This window comes from Pseudophryne corroboree, chromosome 5, assembly GCF_028390025.1.
Source record: "Pseudophryne corroboree isolate aPseCor3 chromosome 5, aPseCor3.hap2, whole genome shotgun sequence".
In the NCBI taxonomy this organism is placed as follows: Eukaryota; Metazoa; Chordata; class Amphibia; order Anura; family Myobatrachidae; genus Pseudophryne; species Pseudophryne corroboree.
This window is the reverse complement of record NC_086448.1, coordinates 283,183,408-283,206,956: the sequence shown is the minus strand read 5'-3', so window position 1 is coordinate 283,206,956 and position 23,549 is coordinate 283,183,408. Positions and strand designations below refer to the sequence as shown.

At 46.7% G+C, this 23,549-nt stretch overlaps 1 protein-coding gene across 4 annotated transcripts in view; it reads left to right on the top strand.

Annotated features, from left to right (window-relative positions):
• The window catches only part of LOC134927634 (intraflagellar transport protein 70A), a 254,713-nt gene that overhangs the window by 108,391 nt on the left and 122,773 nt on the right, over window positions 1–23,549 (top strand). For all 4 annotated transcript variants that reach the window (XM_063922382.1, XM_063922384.1, XM_063922383.1 and 1 more), the window contains 3 exons: window positions 1,126–1,278; window positions 9,627–9,692; window positions 18,878–18,931. In XM_063922382.1, the coding sequence (XP_063778452.1) occupies window positions 1,126–1,278; window positions 9,627–9,692; window positions 18,878–18,931 (273 nt within the window). The remainder of the gene's footprint in view (window positions 1–1,125; window positions 1,279–9,626; window positions 9,693–18,877; window positions 18,932–23,549) is intronic.

The window sequence follows — 23,549 nt, the reverse complement described above, 5'->3', positions numbered from 1 at the left end:
GCCAACCCTTGTTCCTCCTCTTGTCTTAATATTGCCGTGAGTGAGATATTTACCTCGCTATGTGTATTGTAATTATTCACCTTCTGAATGACAGATAGGTCAAACAGCATGTTTTCTGAGCTTGCACACCTGTCACAAGCTACTCATATTTGTTCACTTTTGAAGGCGGATTTATGGTAGTTTCCTATACTGCCTCCTAGTTAATTGGGCAGGATTCAATCTATTCCATGACAGCAATGTGTAGCGGGTGGTTTCTAGTGTTACATTTACAGGTTGAGTATCCCATATCCAAATATTCTGAAATACGGAATATTCCGAAATACGGAATTTTTTTTAGTGAGAGTGAGACAGTGAAACCTTTGTTTTTTGATGGCTCAATGTATACAAACTTTGTTTAATACACAAAGTTATTAAAAATATTGTATTAAATGACCTTCAGGCTGTGTGTATGAGGTGTATTTGAAACATACATGAATTGTGTGAATGTACACACACTTTGTTTAATGCACAAAGTTACAAAAAATATTGGCTACAATAACCTTCAGGCTGTGTGTATAAGGTGTATATGTAACATAAATGCATTCTGTGCTTAGATTTAGGTCCCAACACCATGATATCTCATTATGGTATGCAATTATTCCAAAATACGGAAAAATCCCATATCCAAAATACCTCTGGTCCCAAGCATTTTGGATAAGGGATACTCAACCTGTAGTAAATTAGTGGTTCACTAAACCAATGGCAAAACCACCAAAACCTGTTGGTTTATTAAACCTGCTGCAAAGCCCATATTGCCTAGATGACAACATGTGCTCTGTGAGCAGGCTTTGCGGGATCGAGCCTAACAGACATAGGGAGGAATTCAATGCCCGACATTGACGCGTCCGGCCAGCGTTGCAGTTTTTCCCTTTCAAACCATAGAGTTGCGAGTAAAAACTTGTATTGTCATCAATACTGTTATTGGCTGATGTGCGCGATGACTAGCTGCACATTTTGCCAGACTGAATCTCCCCCATAGAGCTACATCAATAGGCAGCTCTGTGGACTCTCTACTTGCTGATTAAGTCCTTAATAGCTAGAGCAATATTATCTTTTGTATTAACTGAAATCTTGATTTATTTTCAGGAACTTGATCCAGTTACTCTTCATAATCAGGCCTTGATGAACATGGATGCCAAACCCACAGAGGGATTTGAGAAGCTGCAGTTCTTGTTGCAGCAAAATCCTTTCCCTCCTGAGACATTTGGCAATCTGTTACTTTTATACTGCAAGTATGAGGTAATACGGGTCATTGGCGTTGTAATTATTTTCTGTATATGCAATGATACTACATTTGAATTGTATTTTTCAGTTTCAACAAACAGTGCTGTACTTTGCCTAGACATATATATGGCTCATTACCTCAGTTAATATTACTATGCACCCATATTAGTGCAAGCATTGCATTTTGAATAAATACTTTCAATTAAAACGAAATAGATATTTTTCAGATATGCCAATATCATTGTCCCGCATGGTAGTAAATCTGGATATTTTTGCCATCATTATTTATAGGCAATAAGAACACACATGAGGGAAAGTCTTTTAGCTGAATAATTAAATGGAACAGAATACATTAATTCAGTCTAGTTTACTGTTTTCTCATAAGGGATTCAGTATGCTTTACCGGCGGACGGGAGGCCGACAGCAGCATCTCGGCCGTCAGAATGGCGGCAACAGGGTGAGCGCAAAGAGTCCCCTTGCGGGCTTGCTGCAGGCTCAGTGGCTCGCCACAATATTTATTCCCACTCTACGGGTGTCGAGGACGAGTGGGATTATCCCCGGCTGGCGGCATTGTCGTCTTTCGGTATTCTGGTGTCGGTATCCTGACCGCCGGGATCCTGACAGCTGGCAATTTTAACGCATCCCATCATAAGTACAGATGTAGCAGGCACCAAAAGGGGAGGAGTTTAGCGGTATAGTGCTACTTTTTAAGTTCACAAAAAAAATAAAGGTTGTTTTGTACAGTGTAAATAGCCACACATTTTTCCAGTTGACATGGTACAGCCTAATCATGCGCTCCCTCCTCCCCTAATCCAGTGAACTCACTCCATAAAATTAAGGGGTCTATGTACAAGCTTTGGTGAGAGATAAAGTGGACAGAGAGCTAAAGTACCAACCAACCAGCTCCTAACTGTCATTTTTCAAACCAAGCCTGTATAAGGACAGGAGCTGATTGGTTGGTACTTTATGTCTCTCCACTTTATGGGCAGGATGTACTAAGCATTTGCGGTACATACCGCCACACATCGCATTGATACTAATTGTTTATGTACTTACATATGTGATTAGTATCACAAAGGACAGCTCTCCTGATAAGAGCTGCCCTTTGCGATCAGTGGCAGTCACTGGACTTATGACCCGGGAGTCAGTCTGCACATGTGTAGAGTGAGAAACAATGGGGCTTTGACACCGCACAAGTATGAACATATAGGGTGCTATTCAATTGTTTGAAAAGTCAGTTAGGTGTCTTTTTTTTCCATCTAATAGACATAAACATTTGAATTTCCCCCAGTATGTGTTATTCATGATTGAGTTTTGCAGATAAAATATTTTTTCAAAAGAGATATAAAAGTTCCCACTGTCTTTGTTAACACTGCAATTATTACTTTTTTCCCCTACCCAACCCTAAACGGCTACAGACTGTCAATCAACTGACGTCTGCAGCCTAAAGGGGGGTACTCACGGAGCGATCGCTGCTTAAAATCTAAGCAATCTGACTAGATTGCTTAGATTTTAAGCACGATCGCTCCGTGTGTAGCCCCCTCAGCGATAGCGATGCGCAGCCCCGCGCATCGCTATCGCTGCTGCTAGATTGGCCTGCATGCAGGCCAATCTAGCGGGTCGCTCACTTCACCCGCTGGGTGAAATGAGCGGCCCCTCCGTCTCCCCCCGCACGCTCAGCACAGATCGCGCTGTGCTGAGCAGCGGGAGAGATGTGTGCTGAGCGGTTCGCTCAGCACACATCTCTCTGACATCGGCTGGTGAGTACTGGCCTTTACTACGTCCGACAATGTAGGGCTCATACCAAACATTGGTACATTGCGTCCTTTCCCTATCTGCTACCAGACGTAAAATCAGGCCCAATGTTGGTACTTTTGCATGTACAGTACTAAAAGCATTAGGACATATATTTTCTATTCCGTAAGGACCCGGTAAACGCCCACTGTATTTATTTATGACTACCACAATAGCCATTTCTTTATTCCTCTCTTTTCCTTATTTTCTTCGGCTTTGCCTAAAGTGTCTTAATGTCACTAATACCACTTTTACACTCGCACTCCCGGGTCACTCCCGGGTTGCTTCCCGGGATGCGTCCCAGGATGCCTTCCCGGGACTGACCCCTTTCACACTGCACTAAGACCTGGGATCGACCCGGGACAGCCCCATTTACACTGATCCCGGGATATCCCTGCAAATGCATTAGTATGTCATTAGAAATGGCCTTGGGCTCAGAAAAGATGACATCAGCTTTTCTGAGCCCAAGAAAGCTCCAATCCGAGTCCTTTTAACAGTCCCGGGATAGTGAATCCCGGGACGGACCCTTTCACACTACCCAGCTTCCCGGGACGGTCCCGGGACCAACCCTGCTTTTGACCTGGGATGAAATCCCGGGATGCTCGTCCCGGGAAATTGTCCCTGTACCCATTTACACTGAGAAGAATCCCGGGATGATGCGCGTTCACGTGCAATATCCCGGGATTTTTCTGCGAGTGTAAAAGGGGTATAATTGACAGTTTTACAATGCTGGATGTCATCCCTGTTTTATGATAGACTCAAATCCACTTTATTGGACTTTCCATCAGCGTTATAACCTTCTCACTTGACTGTGCATGTAAAGAAGACAAGAAGATTTCCTTCATGGACCGGTTGCTTTAGCATCATGAATACATGCATAATACCCTGTTTTCTCTATCGTCCTAGTGGATGCTGGGGTTCCTGAAAGGACCATGGGGAATAGCGGCTCCGCAGGAGACAGGGCACAAAAAGTAAAGCTTTAGGATCAGGTGGTGTGCACTGGCTCCTCCCCCTATGACCCTCCTCCAAGCCTCAGTTAGATTTTTGTGCCCGGCCGAGAAGGGTGCAATCTAGGTGGCTCTCCTAAAGAGCTGCTTAGAAAAGTTTAGCTTAGGTTTTTTATTTTACAGTGAGTCCTGCTGGCAACAGGATCACTGCAACGAGGGACTTAGGGGAGAAGAAGTGAACTCACCTGCGTGCAGGATGGATTGGCTTCTTTGGCTACTGGACATTAGCTCCAGATGGACGATCACAGGTACAGCCTGGATGGTCACCGGAGCCTCGCCGCCGGCCCCCTTGCAGATGCTGAAACGAGAAGAGGTCCAGAATCGGCGGCAGAAGACTCCTCAGTCTTCTTAAGGTAGCGCACAGCACTGCAGCTGTGCGCCATTTCCTCTCAGCACACTTCACACGGCAGTCACTGAGGGTGCAGGGCGCTGGGAGGGGGGCGCCCTGGGAGGCAAATGAAAACCTTTTTTGGCTAAAAATACCTCACATATAGCCTCCGGGGGCTATATGGAGATATTTAACCCCTGCCAGAATCCATTAAAGAGCGGGAGACGAGCCCGCCGAAAAAGGGGCGGGGCCTATCTCCTCAGCACACAGCGCCATTTTCCCTCACAGAAAGGCTGGAGGGAAGGCTCCCAGGCTCTCCCCTGCACTGCACTACAGAAACAGGGTTAAAACAGAGAGGGGGGGCACTAATTTGGCGTTAGAAATATATAAAAGATGCTATAAGGGAAAACACTTATATAAGGTTGTCCCTATATAATTATAGCGTTTTTGGTGTGTGCTGGCAAACTCTCCCTCTGTCTCTCCAAAGGGCTAGTGGGTCCTGTCCTCTATCAGAGCATTCCCTGTGTGTGTGCTGTGTGTCGGTACGTGTGTGTCGACATGTATGAGGACGATGTTGGTGAGGAGGCGGAGCAATTGCCTGTAATGGTGATGTCACTCTCTAGGGAGTCGACACCGGAATGGATGGCTTATTTAGGGAATTACGTGATAATGTCAACACGCTGCAAGGTCGGTTGACGACATGAGACGGCCGACAAACAATTAGTACCGGTCCAGACGTCTCAGAAACACCGTCAGGGGTTTTAAAACGCCCGTTTACTTTAGTCGGTCGACACAGACACGGACACTGAATCCAGTGTCGACGGTGAATAAACAAACGTATTCCTTATTAGGGCCACACGTTAAGGGCAATGAAGGAGGTGTTACATATTTCTGATACTACAAGTACCACAAAAGAGGGTATTATGTGGGATGTGAAAAAACTACCGTAGTTTTTCCTGAATCAGATAAATTAAATGAAGTGTGTGATGATGCGTGGGTTCCCCCCGATAGAAAATTATGGGCGGTATACCCTTTCCCGCCAGAAGTTAGGGCGCGTTGGGAAACACCCCTTAGGGTGGATAAGGCGCTCACACGCTTATCAAAACAAGGGGCGGTACCGTCTATAGATAGGGCCGTCCTCAAGGAGCCAGCTGACAGGAGGCTGGAAAATATCATAAAAAGTATATACGCACATACTGGTGTTATACTGCGACCAGCGATCGCCTCAGCCTGGATGTGCAGAGCTGGGGTGGCTTGGTCGGATTCCCTGACTAAAAATATTGATACCCTTGACAGGGACAGTATTTTATTGACTATAGAGCATTTAAAGGATGCATTTTCTATATATGCGAGATGCACAGAGGGATATTTGCACTCTGGCATCAAGAGTAAGTGCGATGTCCATATCTGCCAGAAGATGTTTATGGACACGACAGTGGTCAGGTGATGCAGATTCCAAACGGCACAAAGGTGTATTGCCGTATAAAGGAAGAGGAGTTATTTGGGGTCGGTCCATCGGACCTGGTGGCCACGGCAACTGCTGGAAAATCCACAGTTTTTACCCTAAGTCACATCTCTGCAGAAAAAGACACCGTCTTTTCAGCCTCAGTCCTTTCGTCCCTATAAGAGTCATATCTGCCCAGGGATAGAGGAAAGGGAAGAAGACTGCAGCAGGCAGCCCATTCCCAGGAACAGAAGCGTTCCACCGCTTCTGCCAAGCTCTCAGCATGACGCTGGGACCGTACAGGACCCCTGGATCCTACATGTAGTATCCCAGGGGTACAGATTGGAATGTCGAGACGTTTCCCCTTCGCAGGCTCCTGAAGTCTGGTTTACCAAGGTCTCCCTCCGACAAGGAGGCAGTATGGGAAACAATTCACAAGCTGTATTCCCAGCAGGTGATAATCAAATTACCCCTCCTACAACAAGAAAAGGGGTATTATTCCACATTATATTGTGGTACTGAAGCCAGAAGGCTAGGTGAGACCTATTCTAAATCTAAAAAAATTTGAACACTTACAAAGGTTCAAATCAAGATGGAGTCACTCAGAGCAGTGATAACGAACCAGGAAGAAGGGGACTATATAGTGTCCCGAGACATCAGGGATGCTTACCTCCATGTCCAAAATTTGCCCTTCTCACTAAGGGTACCTCAGGTTCGTGGTACAGAACTGTCACTATCAGTTTCAGACGCTGCCGTTTGGATTGTCCACGGCACCCCGGGTCTTTACCAAGGTAATGGCCGAAATGATGATTCTTCTTCGAAGAAAAGGCGTCTTAATTATCCCTTACTTGGACGATCTCCTGATAAGGGCAAAGTCCAGGGAACAGTTGGAGGTCGGAGTAGCACTATCTCGGATACTGCTACAACAGCACGGGTGGATTCTAAATATTCCAAAATCGCAGCTGATCCCGACGACAAGTCTGCTGTGCCTAGGGATGATTCTGGACACAGTCCAGAAAAAGGTGTTTCTCCCGGAAGAGAAAGCCAGGGAGTTATCCGAGCTAGTCAGGAACCTCCTAAAATCAGTGCATCATTGCACAAGGGTCCTGGTAAAGATGGTGACTTCCTACGAAGCAATTCCATTCGGCAGATTTCACGCAAGAATTTTTCAGTGGGATCTGCTGGACAAATGGTCCGGATCGCATCTTCAGATGCATCAGCGGATAACCCTATATCCAAGGACAAGGGTGTCTCTCCTGTGGTGGTTACAGAGTGCTCATCTTCTAGAGGGCCGCAGATTCGGCATTCAGGATTGGATGCTGGTGACCACGGAGGCCAGCCCGAGAGGCTGGGGAGCAGTCACACAAGGAAAAAATTTCCAGGGAGTGTGATCAAGTCTGGAGACTTTTCTCCACATAAATATACTGGAGCTAAGGGTAAATTTATAATACTCTAAGCTTAGCAAGACCTCTGCTTCAAGGTCAGCCGGTATTGATCCAGTGGGAAAAACATCACGGCAGTCGCCCACGTAAATAGACAGGGCGGCACAAGAAGCAGGAGGGCAATGGCAAAAACTGCAAGGACTTTTCGCTGGGCGGAAAATCATGTGATAGCACTGTCAGCAGTGTTTCATTCCGGGAATGGAAACTGGGAAGCAGACTTCCTCAGCAGGCACGACCTCCACCCGGCAGAGTGGAAACTTCATCGGGAAGTTTTCCACATGATTGTACACCGTTGGGAAATACCAAAGGTGGACATGATGGCGTCCCGTCTGAACAAAAAACGGGACAGGTATTGCGCCAGGTTAAGAGACCCTCAGGCAATAGCTGTGGACGTTCTGGTAACACCATGGATGTACCAGTCGGTGTATGTGTTCCATCCTCTGCTTCTCATACCTAAGGTACTGAGACTTATAAGACGTAGAGGAGTAAGAACTATACTCATGGCTCCGGATTGGCCAAGAAGGACTTGGTACCCGGAACTTCAAGAGATGCTCACAGAGGACTTATGGCCTCTGCCGCTAAGAAGGGACTTGTTTCAGCAAGTACCATGTCTGTTCCAAGACTTACCGCAGCTGCGTTTGACGGCATGGCGGTGGAACGCCGGATCCTAAGGGAAAAAGGCATTCCGGAAGAGGTCATTCCTACCCTGGTCAAAGCCAGAAAGGAGGTGACCGCACAACATTATCACCACATGTGGCAAAAATATGTTGCGTGGTGTGAGGCCAGAAAGGCCCCACGAAGAAATTTCAACTCGGTCGATTCCTGCATTTCCTGCAAACAGGAGTGTCTATGGGCCTCAAATTGGGGTCCATTAAGGTTCAAATTTCGGCCCTGTCGATTTTCTTCCAGAAAGAAGTGGCTTCAGTTCCTGAAGTCCAGAAGTTTGTCAAGGGAGTATTGCATATACAACCCCCTTTTGTGCCTCCAGTGGCACTGTGGGATCTCAACGTAGTTCTGGGATTCCTCAAATCACATTGGTTTAAAACCAGTCAAATCTGTGGATTTGAAGCATCTCACATGAAAAGTGACCATGCTCTTGGCCCTGGCCTGGACCAGGCGAGTGTCAAATTGGTGTTTTTTTTCTCAAAAAAGCCCATATCTGGTTGTCCATTTGGACAGGGCAGAGCTGCGGACTCGTCCCCAGTTCTCTCCCTAAGGTGGTGTCAGTGTTTCACCTGAACCAGCTTATTTTGGTGCCTTGCGCCTACTAGGGACTTGGAGGACTCCAGGTTGCTAGATGTTGTCAGGGCCCTGTAAATATAGGTTCCAGGACGGCTGGAGTCAGGAAAACTGACTTGCTGTTATCCTGTATGCACCCAACAAACTGGGTGCTCTTGCTTCTAAGCAGACTATTGCTAGTTGGATGTGTAATACAATTCAGCTTGCACATTCTGTGGCAGGCCTGCCACAGCCAAAATATGTAAATGCCCATTCCACAAGGAAGGTGGGCTTATCTTGGGCGGCTGCCCGAGGGGTCTCGGCTTTACAACTTTGCCGAGCGGCTATTTAGTCAGGGGCAAACACGTTGGTAAAATCCTACAAATTTGATACCCTGGCTAAGGAGGACCTGGAGTTCTCTCATTCGGTGCTGCAGAGTCATCCGCACTCTCCCGCCCATTTGGGAGCTTTGGTATTATCCCCATGGTCCTTTCAGGAACCCCAGCATCCACTAGGACGATAGAGAAAATAAGAATTTACTTACCGATAATTCTATTTCTCGGAGTCCGTAGTGGATGCTGGGCGCCCATCCCAAGTGCGGATTATCTGCAATACTTGTACATAGTTACAAAAATCGGGTTATTATTGTTGTGAGCCATCTTTTCAGAGGCTCCGATGTTATCATACTGTTAACTGGGTTCAGATCACAGGTTGTACAGTGTGATTGGTGTGGCTGGTATGAGTCTTACCCGGGATTCAAAATCCTTCCTTATTGTGTACGCTCGTCCGGGCACAGTATCCTAACTGAGGCTTGGAGGAGGGTCATAGGGGGAGGAGCCAGTGCACACCACCTGATCCTAAAGCTTTACTTTTTGTGCCCTGTCTCCTGCGGAGCCACTATTCCCCATGGTCCTTTCAGGAACCCCAGCATCCACTACGGACTCCGAGAAATAGAATTATCGGTAAGTAAATTCTTATTTATTAAATGTTTAAGGTAGCAGAATTATTCTTTATTATGTTGTGGTTCAGCTTCCCTAGAAATGAATTACATGAAGATTGTTTGCCACAGTGAATGTGAATATAAATACAGCTACTCGTTAACGTATTGCTATCCCTTGTTTCCTGTTCAGTACTTTGATCTTGCAGCAGATGTGCTGGCTGAAAATGCTCATCTGACCTACAAGTTTCTTACTCCAGTAAGTGGCTGTTATCAAATAAAACGTTCAAGTTTAATATAAAAATTCCTGCAAGTGTCAAAAATTCCAGTTCACAGTTAAATGTGTGTTCTCCATTCAGTGGGTCATGTGAACATCAACCAAGCATTTATACTTTCCTGTCATGTACTTTCACTCTGTTACACACACACACATATAAATGTACATAAAACGATGTGCTACAGTAATAATACAATTATTTGTGTTTTTATTTGCAATATTGGCACTTATTTTTGTTTATTTAGAACAGTGGTTCTCAATCATTTTCCACCTGGTTACCCCATGGCAGCCCATTTGTGTCATTTGTAACCCTGACATTTTTAAAGTAACATACGTGTTCTGAATATGGGTAATTCCATGTGACTCACGTTACATTTTCATGTTCATTTTTAAAAGTTTAAATGCACCACACACAAAAAGAAGCTGAAATTCAACATTTTAAAAATACTGTATGACATTAATATTTGGAGTAGGTAGTCATAATTAGTGCTTAGAATCAGAAACAAATGTACACTCTTAGTAGATACATTTTATTGTTTGTATGCGTGACTCATGTTACAACAGAACGGACGTAGGAACTAAGGGGACTTATATATTTATTTAAACCTGCTCTCCTAATATACTTATAAGACCCTAAACTTAGTTTGACATACAAACAACAAACTAAATGTTAACCAAACTATAATATATAAATATACTATACTATACTATACATGTGACTCATGTTACATACGCATGTGACTCACATTACATTTCTGTCTCCAGTGAAAGGGCTCTGATACAAATTACTCAATCCTGTAGAATCCACATGATTATATATTATATGTGATATCCTGTTTATATATTAATAGCAGAAGGATGACTTTTATGAGTGACTTATGAGCAGGGCAAATCATGTACCAAATTAAGGGGTATATTCAATTGGAGTCGAAAACTGCCGTCTGTCGAAAAGACGTCAGTTTTCGACTTTTTAAGGTCGAAACGTGATTCGACCTATTCAATGCTTTTTGACAAGACGAGGCATTCGACTTGTCGAAAAGCACATGGATCGGCGGAATAGCTGCCGATCCACGTGTTGATGTCGAAAACTGGGCCAAAACCTGTCGGATTCGACCATCTCAATCCGACATCAAAATGATGTCGGAATGAGATGGACCCAAAGGGGGGGGGGGGGGGGGGGGGATCGCAGGGAGACGGGGGGACAGCCGGCGGGCATACAGGGAGATCAGCGCTACAGTAGTGCTGCAGCTGGATGTCACTCACCCGCCTGACCTCATGGCAGCTTCCACCCGGCTCCAGCACGCTGCTGGAGCCGGGTGGAAGCTGCCGTGAGGTCGGGCGGCTGAATGACATCCTGCTGCAGCGCTACTCCGTAGCGCTGATCTCCTCTGGCTGCCGCCGGCTGTCCCCCCGCGGCTCGCCCCCCCCTCTCCTCCTCTGGGTCCCATCTAAATTCGACTTGAAAAAGTCGAGTTTTAGATGGGATTGAATAGGGGTTGTCGGATCCATTCCGACAAATACATGTCGGAATGGATTCGACGTTAATTGAATATACCCCTAAATCTTTCGATCTGTAGATTTGCAGAATTATATGGGCGTTTTAACTGGCTGCTTCATTAAGGAGATATGTGGCAGAACGTCCGCCTGCCATTTGCAATGCATCGCTCTTTGAAAATGTGACAGTTGGTCAACTCTCCCTGTGCAACTGCCGGGTGACCTGGATCATGTGACCTGCTGCGTGGCCTGGAATCTGTCATAGTCAATTGCCGCCACCCATTAAGCATGGATTTTTCTACTCCTAAGGGGGTGAAACGAGGTAATATGTTCTGCCCAGCTTACCTTTGCCTGGCTGAAACCGGGCACATCATCTAGTCTTTCGCATTAACTGTGAAGATGTATAAAATAATAAGAATTTACTTACCGATAATTCTATTTCTCGTAGTCCGTAGTGGATGCTGGGGACTCCGTCAGGACCATGGGGAATAGCGGCTGCGCAGGAGACAGGGCACAAAAATAAAGCTTTAGGATTAGGTGGTGTGTACTGGCTCCTCCCCCTATGACCCTCCTCCAAGCCTCAGTTAGGATACTGTGCCCGGACGAGCGTACACAATAAGGAAGGATATTGAATCCCGGGTAAGACTCATACCAGCCACACCAATCACACCGTATAACTTGTGATCTGAACCCAGTTAACAGTATGACAAACGTAGGAGCCTCTGAACAGACGGCTCACAACAATAACAACCCGAATTTGTTTGTAACAATAACTATGTACAAGTATTGCAGACAATCCGCACTTGGGATGGGCGCCCAGCATCCACTACGGACTACGAGAAATAGAATTATCGGTAAGTAAATTCTTATTTTCTCTAACGTCCTAAGTGGATGCTGGGGACTCCGTCAGGACCATGGGGATTATACCAAAGCTCCCAAACGGGCGGGAGAGTGCGGATGACTCTGCAGCACCGAATGAGAGAACTCAAGGTCCTCCTCAGCCAGGGTATCAAATTTGTAGAATTTTGCATTGCCCCTGACCAAGTAGCAGCTCGGCAGAGTTGTAATGCCGAGACCCCCCGGGCAGCCGCCCAGGATGAGCCCCTTTCCTTGTGGGATGGGCCTTGACAGATTTAGGTTGTGGCAAGCCTGCCACAGAATGTGCAAGTTGAATTGTGCTACAAATCCAACGAGCAATCGTCTGCTTAGAAGCAGGAGCACCCATCTTGTTGGGTGCATACAATATAAACAGTGAGTCAGACTTTCTGACTCCCGCCGTTCTTGAAATATATATTTTCAATGCCCGGACCACGTCCAACAACTTGGAATCCTCCAAATCGTTAGTAGCCGCAGGCACCACAATAGGCTGGTTCAAGTGAAACGCTGACACCACCTTAGGCAGAAAATGAGGACGCGTCCGCAGTTCTGCCCTGTCCGTATGGAAAATCAGATATGGGCTCTTATATGATAAAGCCGCCAATTCTGATACTCTCCTGGCTGAAGCCAGGGCCAGTAGCATGGTTACTTTCCATGTAAGATACTTCAACTCCACCGATTTGAGCGGCTCAAACCAATGGGATTTGAGAAAATCCAAGACTACATTAAGATCCCACGGTGCCACTGGGGGCACAACCGGGGGCTGTATATGTAGTACTCCTTTTACAAAAGTCTGGACTTCAGGAACTGAAGCCAATTCTTTCTGGAAGAAAATCGACAGGGCCGAAATTTGAACCTTAATGGACCCCAATTTGAGGCCCATAGACAATCCTGTTTGCAGGAAATGTAGGAATCGACCCAGTTGAAATTCCTCCGTGGGGGCCTTCCTGGCCTCACACCACGCAACATATTTTCTCCAAATGCGGTGATAATGTTGTGCAGTCACCTCCTTCCTGGCTTTTACCAGTGTAGGAATGACCTCTTCCGGAATGCCTTTTTCCCTTAGAATTCGGCGTTCAACCGCCATGCCGTCAAACGCAGCCGCGGTAAGTCTTGGAATAGACACGGTCCCTGTTGAAGCAGGTCCCGTCTTAGAGGTAGAGGCCACGGATCCTCTGTGAGCATCTCTTGAAGTTCCGGGTACCAAGTTCTTCTTGGCCAATCCGGAGCCACTAGTATCGTTCTTACTCCCTTTTGCCGTATAATTCTCAGTACTTTTGGTATGAGAGGCAGAGGAGGGAACACATACACTGACTGGAACACCCACGGTGTTACCAGAGCGTCCACAGCTATTGCCTGAGGGTCTCTTGACCTGGCGCAATACCTGTCCAGTTTTTTGTTGAGGCGGGACGCCATCATATCCACCATTGGTTTTTCCCAACGGTTCACAATCATGTGGAAGACTTCTGGATGAAGTCCCCACTCTCCCGGGTGTAGATCGTGTCTGCTGAGGAAGTCTGCTTCCCAGTTGTCCACTCCCGGAATGAACACTGCTGACAGTGCTATCACATGATCTTCCGCCCAGCGAAGAATCCTTGCAGCTTCTGCCATTGCTGTCCTGCTTCTTGTGCCGCCCTGTCTGTTTACGTGGGCGACTGCCGTGATGTTGTCCGACTGGATCAACACCGGCTGACCCTGAAGCAGGGGTTTTGCCAGACTTAGAGCATTGTAAATCGCTCTTAGCTCCAGTATATTTATGTGAAGAGACATCTCCAGGCTTGACCATACTCCCTGGAAGTTTCTTCCCTGTGTGACCGCTCCCCAGCCTCTCAGACTGGCATCCGTGGTCACCAGGACCCAGTCCTGTATGCCGAATCTGCGGCCCTCTAACAGATGAGCACTCTGCAACCACCACAGAAGAGACACCCTTGTCCGTGGCGATAAGGTTATCCGCTGATGCAGCTGCAGATGTGATCCGGACCATTTGTCCAGCAGATCCCACTGAAAAGTTCGTGCGTGGAATCTGCCGAATGGAATCGCTTCGTAAGAAGCCACCATCTTTCCCAGGACTCTTGTGCATTGATGCACAGACACTTTCCCTGGTTTTAGGAGGTTCCTGACAAGTTCGGATAACTCCCTGGCTTTCTCCTCCGGAAGAAACACCTTTTTCTGAACCGTGTCCAGAATCATTCCCAGGAACAGCAGACGTGTCGTCGGGGTCAACTGAGATTTTGGAAAATTCAGAATCCACCCGTGTTGTTGCAGCACTAGTCGGTTAGTGCTACTCCGTCCTCCAGCTGTTCTCTGGACCTTGCCCTTATCAGGAGATCGTCCAAGTAAGGGATAATTAATACGCCTCTTCTTCGCAGAAGAATCATCATTTCGGCCATTACCTTGGTAAAGACCCGAGGTGCCGTGGATAATCCAAACGGCAGCGTCTGAAACTGATAATGACAGTTTTGCACCACGAACCTGAGGTACCCTTGATGTGAAGGGCAAATTGGGACATGCAGGTAAGCATCCTTTATGTCCAGGGACACCATAAAGTCCCCTTCTTCCAGATTCGCTATCACTGCTCTGAGTGACTCCATCTTGAACTTGAATTTTTGTATGTACAGGTTCAAAGATTTCAGATTTAGAATAGGTCTTACCGAGCCGTCCGGCTTCGGTACCACAAATAGCGTGGAGTAATACCCCTTTCCCTGTTGTAGGAGGGGTACCTTGACTATCACCTGCTGAGAAAACAGCTTGTGAATGGCTTCCAATACCGTCGCCCTGTCTGAGGGAGACGTTGGCAAAGCAGACTTTAGGAACCTGCGAGGGGGAGACTTCTCGAATTCCAACCTGTAACCCTGAGATACTACCTGCAGGATCCAGGGGTCCACCTGTGAGCAAGCCCACTGTGCGCTGAAATTCTTGAGTCGACCCCCCACCGCTCCTGAGTCCGCTTGTAAGGCCCCAGCGTCATGCTGAGGGCTTTGCAGAACCCTGAGAGGGCTTCTGTTCCTGGGCAGGGGCTGCTTGCTGCCCTCTCTTACCCCTTCCTCTGCCCCGAGGCAGATATGACTGTCCTTTTGTCCGCTTGTTCTTATAGGACCGAAAGGACTGCGGCTGAAAAGACGGTGTCTTTTTCTGTTGGGAGGGGGTCTGAGGTAAAAAGGTGGATTTTCCGGCAGTTGCCGTGGCCACCAGATCCGATAGACCGACGCCAAATAATTCCTCCCCTTTATACGGCAATACTTCCATATGTCGTTTGGAATCCGCATCACCTGACCACTGTCGCGTCCATAAACTCCTTCTGGCAGATATGGACATCGCATTTACTCTCGATGCCAGAGTGCAAATATCTCTCTGAGCATCTCGCATATAAAGGAAAGCATCCTTTAATTGCTCTATAGTCAATAAAATACTGTCCCTATCCAGGGTATCAATATTTTCAGTCAGGGAATCCAACCAGACGACCCCAGCACTGCACATCCAGGCTGAGGCGATGGCTGGTCGCAGTATAACACCAGTATGTGTGTATATACTTTTTAGGGTAGTTTCCAGTCTCCTATCAGCTGGATCCCTGAGGGCGGCCGTATCAGGAGACGGTAACGCCACTTGTTTTGATAAGCGTGTGAGCGCCTTATCCACCCTAGGGGGTGTTTCCCAGCGCGCCCTAACCTCTGGCGGGAAAGGGTATAATGCTAATAACTTTTTTGAAATTAGCACTTTTCTATCTGGGTTAACCCACGCTTCATCACATACATCATTTAATTCCTCTGATTCAGGAAAAACTACAGGTAGTTTTTTCACCCCCCACATAATACCCCTTTTTGTGGTACTTGCAGTATCAGAGATATGCAAAGCCTCCTTCATTGCCGTGATCATATAACGTGTGGCCCTACTTGAAAATACGTTTGTTTTATCACCGTCGACACTAGATTCAGTGTCTGTGTCTGTGTCGACCGACTGAGGTAAAGGGCGCTTTACAGCCCCTGACGGTTTCTGAGACGCCTGGGCAGGTACTAACTGGTTTGCCGGCCGTCTCATGTCGTCAACTGATTTTTGTAATGTGCTGACATTATCACGTAATTCCATAAACAAAGCCATCCATTCCGGTGTCGACTCCCTGGGGGGTGACATCACCATTATCGGCAATTGCTCTGCCTCCACACCAACATCGTCCTCATACATGTCGACACACACGTACCGACACACAGCAGACACACAGGGAATGCTCTTATCGAAGACAGGACCCCACTAGCCCTTTGGGGAGACAGAGGGAGAGTTTGCCAGCACACACCCAAGCGCTATAATATATATGGGAACAACCTTATATAAGTGTTGTTCCTTATAGCAGCTTAAATATATCAAAATATCGCCAAAAAATGCCCCCCCTCTCTGTTTTACCCTGTTTCTGTAGTGCAGTGCAGGGGAGAGTCCTGGGAGCCTTCCTCACAGCGGAGCTGAGCAGGAAAATGGCGCTGTGTGCTGAGGAGAATAAGCCCCGCCCCCTATTTCGGCGGGCTTTTCTCCCGGAGTTTTAGATATCTGGCATGGGTTAAATACATACATATAGCCTCAATGGCTATATGTGATGTATTCTTTTGCCATAAAGGTATTAAATATTGCTGCCCAGGGCGCCCCCAGCAGCGCCCTGCACCCTCCGTGACCGCTTGGTGTGAAGTGTGTGACAACAATGGCGCACAGCTGCAGTGCTGTGCGCTACCTTCATGAAGACTGAAGAGCCTTCTGCCGCCTGTTTCCGGACCTTCAATCTTCAGCATCTGTAAGGGGGGTCGGCGGCGCGGCTCCGGGACGAACCCCAGGGTGAGACCTGTGTTCCGACTCCCTCTGGAGCTAATGGTGTCCAGTATCCTAAGAATCCAATCCATCCTGCACGCAAGTGAGTTGAAATTCTCTCCCCTAAGTCCCTCGATGCAGTGAGCCTGTTGCCAGCAGGACTCACTGAAAATAAAAAACCTTAAAACTTTTTCTAAGCAGCTCTTTAGGAGAGCCACCTAGATTGCACCCTGCTCGGACGGGCACAAAAACCTAACTGAGGCTTGGAGGAGGGTCATAGGGGGAGGAGCCAGTACACACCACCTAATCCTAAAGCTTTATTTTTGTGCCCTGTCTCCTGCGGAGCCGCTATTCCCCATGGTCCTGACGGAGTCCCCAGCATCCACTTAGGACGTTAGAGAAATTTAATTTGGTCATGATGGCCATTTCCAGTTGCTGCCAGCTTGCTGCACCGTCCTCACTAAGTATTCACCATCTCTGATTATCCTTGCTGTCACCTGGGTAATGGTGTGTACACACGGTGAGATATTTTCTTATGATTTTGACTATATTGTCAAAATCGTAGGAAAAGTTAGTGCAGATCGCAAGGTGAAAGTCACTTTGCCATCCCGATTCGATACCGATGCGCGGTCCTGCGTGGTCGGCATCGCAAGCCTAGATAGACTGTGCAGGCAAGTCAATTTTGACTATCTCTATAGAAGAGATAGTCAAAATTGACAGCCAAAATCGCACATAGTCAGTATCGCAAGCACAGTCATTATGTGCTTGCGATGCCGACCTAGCCCCTATCGCATAGTGAGAATCGGGCATAGCCGATTCGGGCATCATTTGAAGTCACTTTGATCTTTTAGCAGCATAAATATACTAAATTGTTATTTACAGTAAAATTGAATTTTCATGTATTGTGTCCTATATTTCATGGAATGACCCATATAATTTCTATTAGAGAAAATGTTTAGGTGACACTATATATAAAAACAATGAATGTACTTGGCATAAGATAATAAAAAGACAACAATAGAATTAATAATATAATTTATAGAAAATAAAACTATAGTCCACAGCTTTATTTTATAGGGCTAGACTTTATAATGTTATCATCAGGGTTTTACGGTGATGCATGGGGCTCCATAGAACACTGCTTTCCCTATGTGTCTAATGATCACATGGATGTCTCGTCTCAGCTATATATAGTTAAGCAATTTACAAACTGGGCGAGCTCTCTTGTGGGTGTTCTTGGCATATCGAGGGAATTTGATATTGAAGGGTAAGTACATTACTTACAGATAACATGAAAAACCTGCTTCCAGAACGAGGGCCATTGAGACATCCACAGGGTCCCAGGTACTGAGGGGAAGTGGCCCAAATAAGGGAGGCCTGGCCAAAAAAAAAAAAATCAATATAAAACAATATGGGCAAGATTCAAATGTATATCTGTCTGGCAGCCACTAGATGGCACCCAACAGAGCTATTCAAATGTAGCTCCGTTCAAGCGCAATCGGCTGCCAGCAGCTAGCTTTCACCGGGGGTGGAGAGCTGAAATGTGTAGAAAATATTAATTCTTTGTCAGGACCAAAAAAATAAATCAATAAATAAAAATACAGTATACAGACGCACACTTACATGTTAAAGCAATGGTCCATTACTCAGTCTCATAAAGATAAGACTCTCGTAATTTGAAAGTCACACTTGTATATTTGTGTAATAAGTAGCACCTACAGTTTTTTTCTAATTTTGACTGTATATCTGTGTGCATGTCTGAGACTGTATGACAGGACTAAATTGTTTAAAGTGTTTTCATTTGTTTAATTTCGTGTCCAGTAATGCTTATGGACATTCTACAGATATAACCTTCTTTATTTGGCTGTAGTGACAGAAATGGGAGCTGTCAAGTTGCTTGCGTAGAACATGTAAAATGAAATGCCATCTACGTACTCCACTTTAATCGAGTTCTTAGATAAATTACAGAAAGTGATTTATAAATATTTCTTGTGGTTTTTCCCCCCCAGTATTTATTTGATTTCCTGGATGCAATGTTAACTTGTCAAACAGCACCCGATGAGGTAAGTCATATAATGTTTATATTAGCACAAGGTACAAGAGTCACTCATTCTTTAAACCATGCGCACAATAGAGAGCACTTCAACTAGTTAAGCATAGGGAATTTAGGCCTTAATTCAGCATGGATCGTTAATCTGAAAAACCAGGGGTATTTAACATGCAGACCTCAAGCTGTTGTGGAACTACCCATCTCAGCGTTTTCTACCACAGATTTGCTATTAGGGCATGCTAAAACAGTGGCAAGACATTCTGGGATGTGCAGTTCCACTAGCAGCTGGAGGTGCATTTTAAGCGCATCTGGCCTAGACCAAGTATCTCAGACTTTTGAAACTTGATAGGCCTTATCCTGTTTATCAGCATTTAGACTTTCCATTACATCTCAGTTTGCACCCCATAAATGTAGAAAATAAAACAGCAGCTGGTTTCCAGCTTAATGCATGTGTCCAGTGGGCTGCCACTGCTATAATAGAAATTACAATAAAGAAGTGGTTGGTGGCTGTACAGTAGAGTGCATCTTAGGGCTTAGTAGAAACAGGACTTTTTTTCCTCAAATCAGGAACATTGTTCGTCTTAGTGCAATGCAGTTACATTTGTAAATCGTATATATTATACCAATGAAACATGATTTCTCTATCGTCCTTGTGGATGCTGGGGTTCCTGAAAGGACCATGGGGAATAGCGGCTCCGCAGGAGACAGGGCACAAAAAGTAAAGCTTTCCGATCAGGTGGTGTGCACTGGCTCCTCCCCCTATGACCCTCCTCCAGACTCCAGTTAGATTTTTGTGCCCGGCCGAGAAGGGTGCAATCTAGGTGGCTCTCCTAAAGAGCTGCTTAGAGAAAGTTTAGCTTAGGTTTTTTATTTTACAGTGAGTCCTGCTGGCAACAGGATCACTGCAACGAGGGACTTAGGGGAGAAGGAGTGAACTCACCTGCGTGCAGGATGGATTGGCTTCTTGGCTACTGGACATCAGCTCCAGAGGGACGATCACAGGTACAGCCTGGATGGTCACCGGAGCCGCGCCGCCGGCCCCCTTGCAGATGCTGAAGTAAGAAGAGGTCCAGAATCGGCGGCTGAAGACTCCTGCAGTCTTCTAAAGGTAGCGCACAGCACTGCAGCTGTGCGCCATTTTCCTCTCAGCACACTTCACACGGCAGTCACTGAGGGTGCAGGGCGCTGGGAGGGGGGCGCCCTGGGAGGCAAATGAAAACCTTTTTTGGCGAAAAATACCTCACATATAGCCCCCAGAGGCTATATGGAGATATTTAACCCCTGCCAAGATTCACTAAATAGCGGGAGACGAGCCCGCCGAAAAAGGGGCGGGGCCTATCTCCTCAGCACACAGCGCCATTTTCTCTCACAGAAAGCCTGGAGAGAAGGCTCCCAGGCTCTCCCCTGCACTGCACTACAGAAACAGGGTTAAAACAGAGAGGGGGGGCACTGATTTTGGCGATATTGAGATATATATAAAGATGCTATAAGGGAAAACACTTATATAAGGTTGTCCCTATATAATTATAGCGTTTTGGTATGTGCTGGCAAACTCTCCCTCTGTCTCCCCAAAGGGCTAGTGTGGGTCCTGTCCTCTGTCAGAGCATTCCCGGTGTGTGTGCTGTATGTCGGTACGTGTGTGTCGACATGTATGAGGACGATGTTGGTGAGGAGGCGGAGAAATTGCCTGTAATGGTGATGTCACTCTCTAGGGAGTCGACACCGGAATGGATGGCTTATTTAGGGAATTACGTGAGAATGTCAACACGCTGCAAGGTCGGTTGACGACGTGAGACGGCCGACAAACTATTAGTACCGGTCCAGGCGTCTCAGAAACACCGTCAGGGGCGTTAAAAACGCCCATTTACCTCAGTCGGTCGACACAGACACGGACACTGAATCCAGTGTCGACGGTGAATAAACAAACGTATTTCTCATTAGGGCCACACGTTAAGGGCAATGAAGGAGGTGTTGCATATTTCTGATACTACAAGTACCACAAAAAAGGGTATTATGTGGGAGTGAAAAAACTACCTGTAGTTTTTCCTGAATCAGATAAAATAAAATGAAGTGTGTGATGATGCGTGGGGTTACCCCGATAGCAAATATTGGCGTTATACCCTTTCCCGCCAGAAATTAGGGCGCGTTGGGAAACACCCCTTAGGGTGATAAGGCGCTCACACGCTTATCAAGTGGCGTTACCGTCTCCAGATACGGCCGCCCTCAAGGAGCCAGCTGATAGGAAGCTGGAAAGATATCCTAAAAAGTATATACACACATACGGTGGTTATACTGCGACCAGCGATCGCCATCAGCCTGGAGATGCAGTGCTGGGTTGGCTTGGTCGGATTCCCTGACTGAAAATATTTTATTCATATAGAGCATTTAATAGGATGCATTCTATATATATGTACGTGAGATGCACAGAGGGATATTTGCTCTCTGGCATCAAGATAAGTACGTTGTCCATATCACCCAGAAGATGTCATGGACACGACAGTGGTCAGGTGATACAGATCCCATACGGCACATGGAAGTATTGCCGTATAAAGGGAAGGAGTTAGTTGGGGTCGGTCCATCGGACCTGGGGACCACGGCAACAGCTGGGAAATCCAACCTTTTTACCCCAAGTTACATCTCAGCTGAAAAAGACACCGTCTTTTCAGCCTCAATCCTTCCTTTCCCATGAGGGCATGCAGGCAAAAGGCCAGTCATATCTGCCCAGACATAGAGGTAAGGGAAGTAGACTGCAGCAGGCAGCCCCTTCCCAGGAAAAGAAGCCCTCCACCGCGTCTGCCAAGTCCTCAGCATGACGCTGGGGCCATGCAAGCGGACTCAAGGTGGGGGGGTAGTCTCAAGAGTCTCAGCGCGCAGTGGGATCACTCGCAGGTTGACCCCTAGATAGTACAAGTATTATCCCAGGGGTACAGATTGGAGAGTCGAGACATCTTCTCCTCGCAGGTTTCTGAAGTCTGCTTTACCAACGGCTCCCTCCGACAGGGAGGCAGCATTGGAAACAATTCACAAGCTGTATATCCAGCAGGTGATAATCAAAGTACCCCTCCTACAACAAGAAAAAGGGTATTATTTTTCCACACTATATTGTGGTACTGACGCCAGACGGCTTGGTGAGACATAGTCTAAACTGAAATCTTTGAACACTTACATAAAAGGTTCAAATCGAGATGGAGTCACTCAGAGCAGTGATAGCGAACCGGAAAAAAGGGGACTATATGGTGTCCCTGGACATCAAGGATTACCTCCATGTCCAAATTTGCCCTTCTCAACAAGGGTACCTCTGGTTCGTGGTACAGAACTGTCAATATCAGTTTCAGACGATGCCGTTTGAATTATCCACGGCACCCCGGGCCTTTTACCAAGGTAATGGCCGAAAAGATGTTTCTTCAAAGAAAAAAGGCATCTAAATTATCCCTTACTTGGACGATATCCTGAAAAGGGCAAGTTCCAGAGAACAGTTGGAGGTCGGAAGAGCACTATCTAAAGTAGTTCTACGACAGCACGACTGGATTCTAAATATTCCAAGAATCGCAGCTGTTTTCCGACGATACGTCTGCTGTTCCTAGGAATGATTCTGGGCATAGTCCAGAAAAAGGTGTTCCTCCGGGAGGAAAAAGCCAAGGAGTTATTCGACCTAGTCAGAAACCTCCTAAAACCAGGCCAAGTATCAGTGCATCAATGCACAGGAGTCCTGGGAAAAATGGTGGCTTCTTACGAAGCGATTCCGTTCGGCAGATCTCAGGGGATTTGCTGGACGAATGGTCCGGATCGCATTTTCAGATGCATCAGCGGATAATCCTGTCTCCAAGGACAAGGGTGTCTCTTCTGTGGGGGCTGCAGAGTGCTCATCTTTTAGAGGGCAGCACACTCAGCATTCAGGACTGTGTTCTGGGGACCACGGATACCAGCCTGAGAGGCTGGGGAGTAGTCACACAGGGAAAAAATTTCCAAGGAAGTGTGGTCAAGTCTGGAGACTTCTCTCCACATGAATATACTGGAGCTAAGGGCAATTTACAATGCTCTGAGCCTAGGAAGACTCCTGCTTCAAAGTCAACCGGTGCTGATCCAGTAGGACATCATCATGGCGGTCGCCCACGTTATCAGACGGGGCGACACAAGAAGCAGGAGGGCAATGACAGCAAGGATTCTTCGCTGGGCGGAAAATCATGTGATAACACTGTCAGCAGTGTTCATTCCGGGAGTGGGCAACTGGGAAGATTTCCTCAGCATAAATGAATTCCACCCGGAAAAGTGGAAACTTAATCTGGAAGTTTCCACATGATTGTAAACCGTTGGGAAAGACCAAAGGTGGTTATGATGGCGTCCCACCTGAAGCGCCAGGTCAAGAGACACTCAGGCAATAGCTGGGACGCTCTGGTAACACCGTCGGTGTACCAGTCGGTGTATGTGTTCCATCATCTGCTTTTCATACCCAATGTATTGAAAATGATAGGAAGGAGAGGAGTAAGAACTATACTCGTGGCTCCGGTTTGGCCAAGAAGGACTTGGTTCCCGGAACTTCAAGAGATACTAAGAAGGGTCTTGATTCGGCAAGAACCGTGTCTGTTCCGGGACTTACCGCAGCTGCGTTGACGCCAAGGCGGGTGAACGCC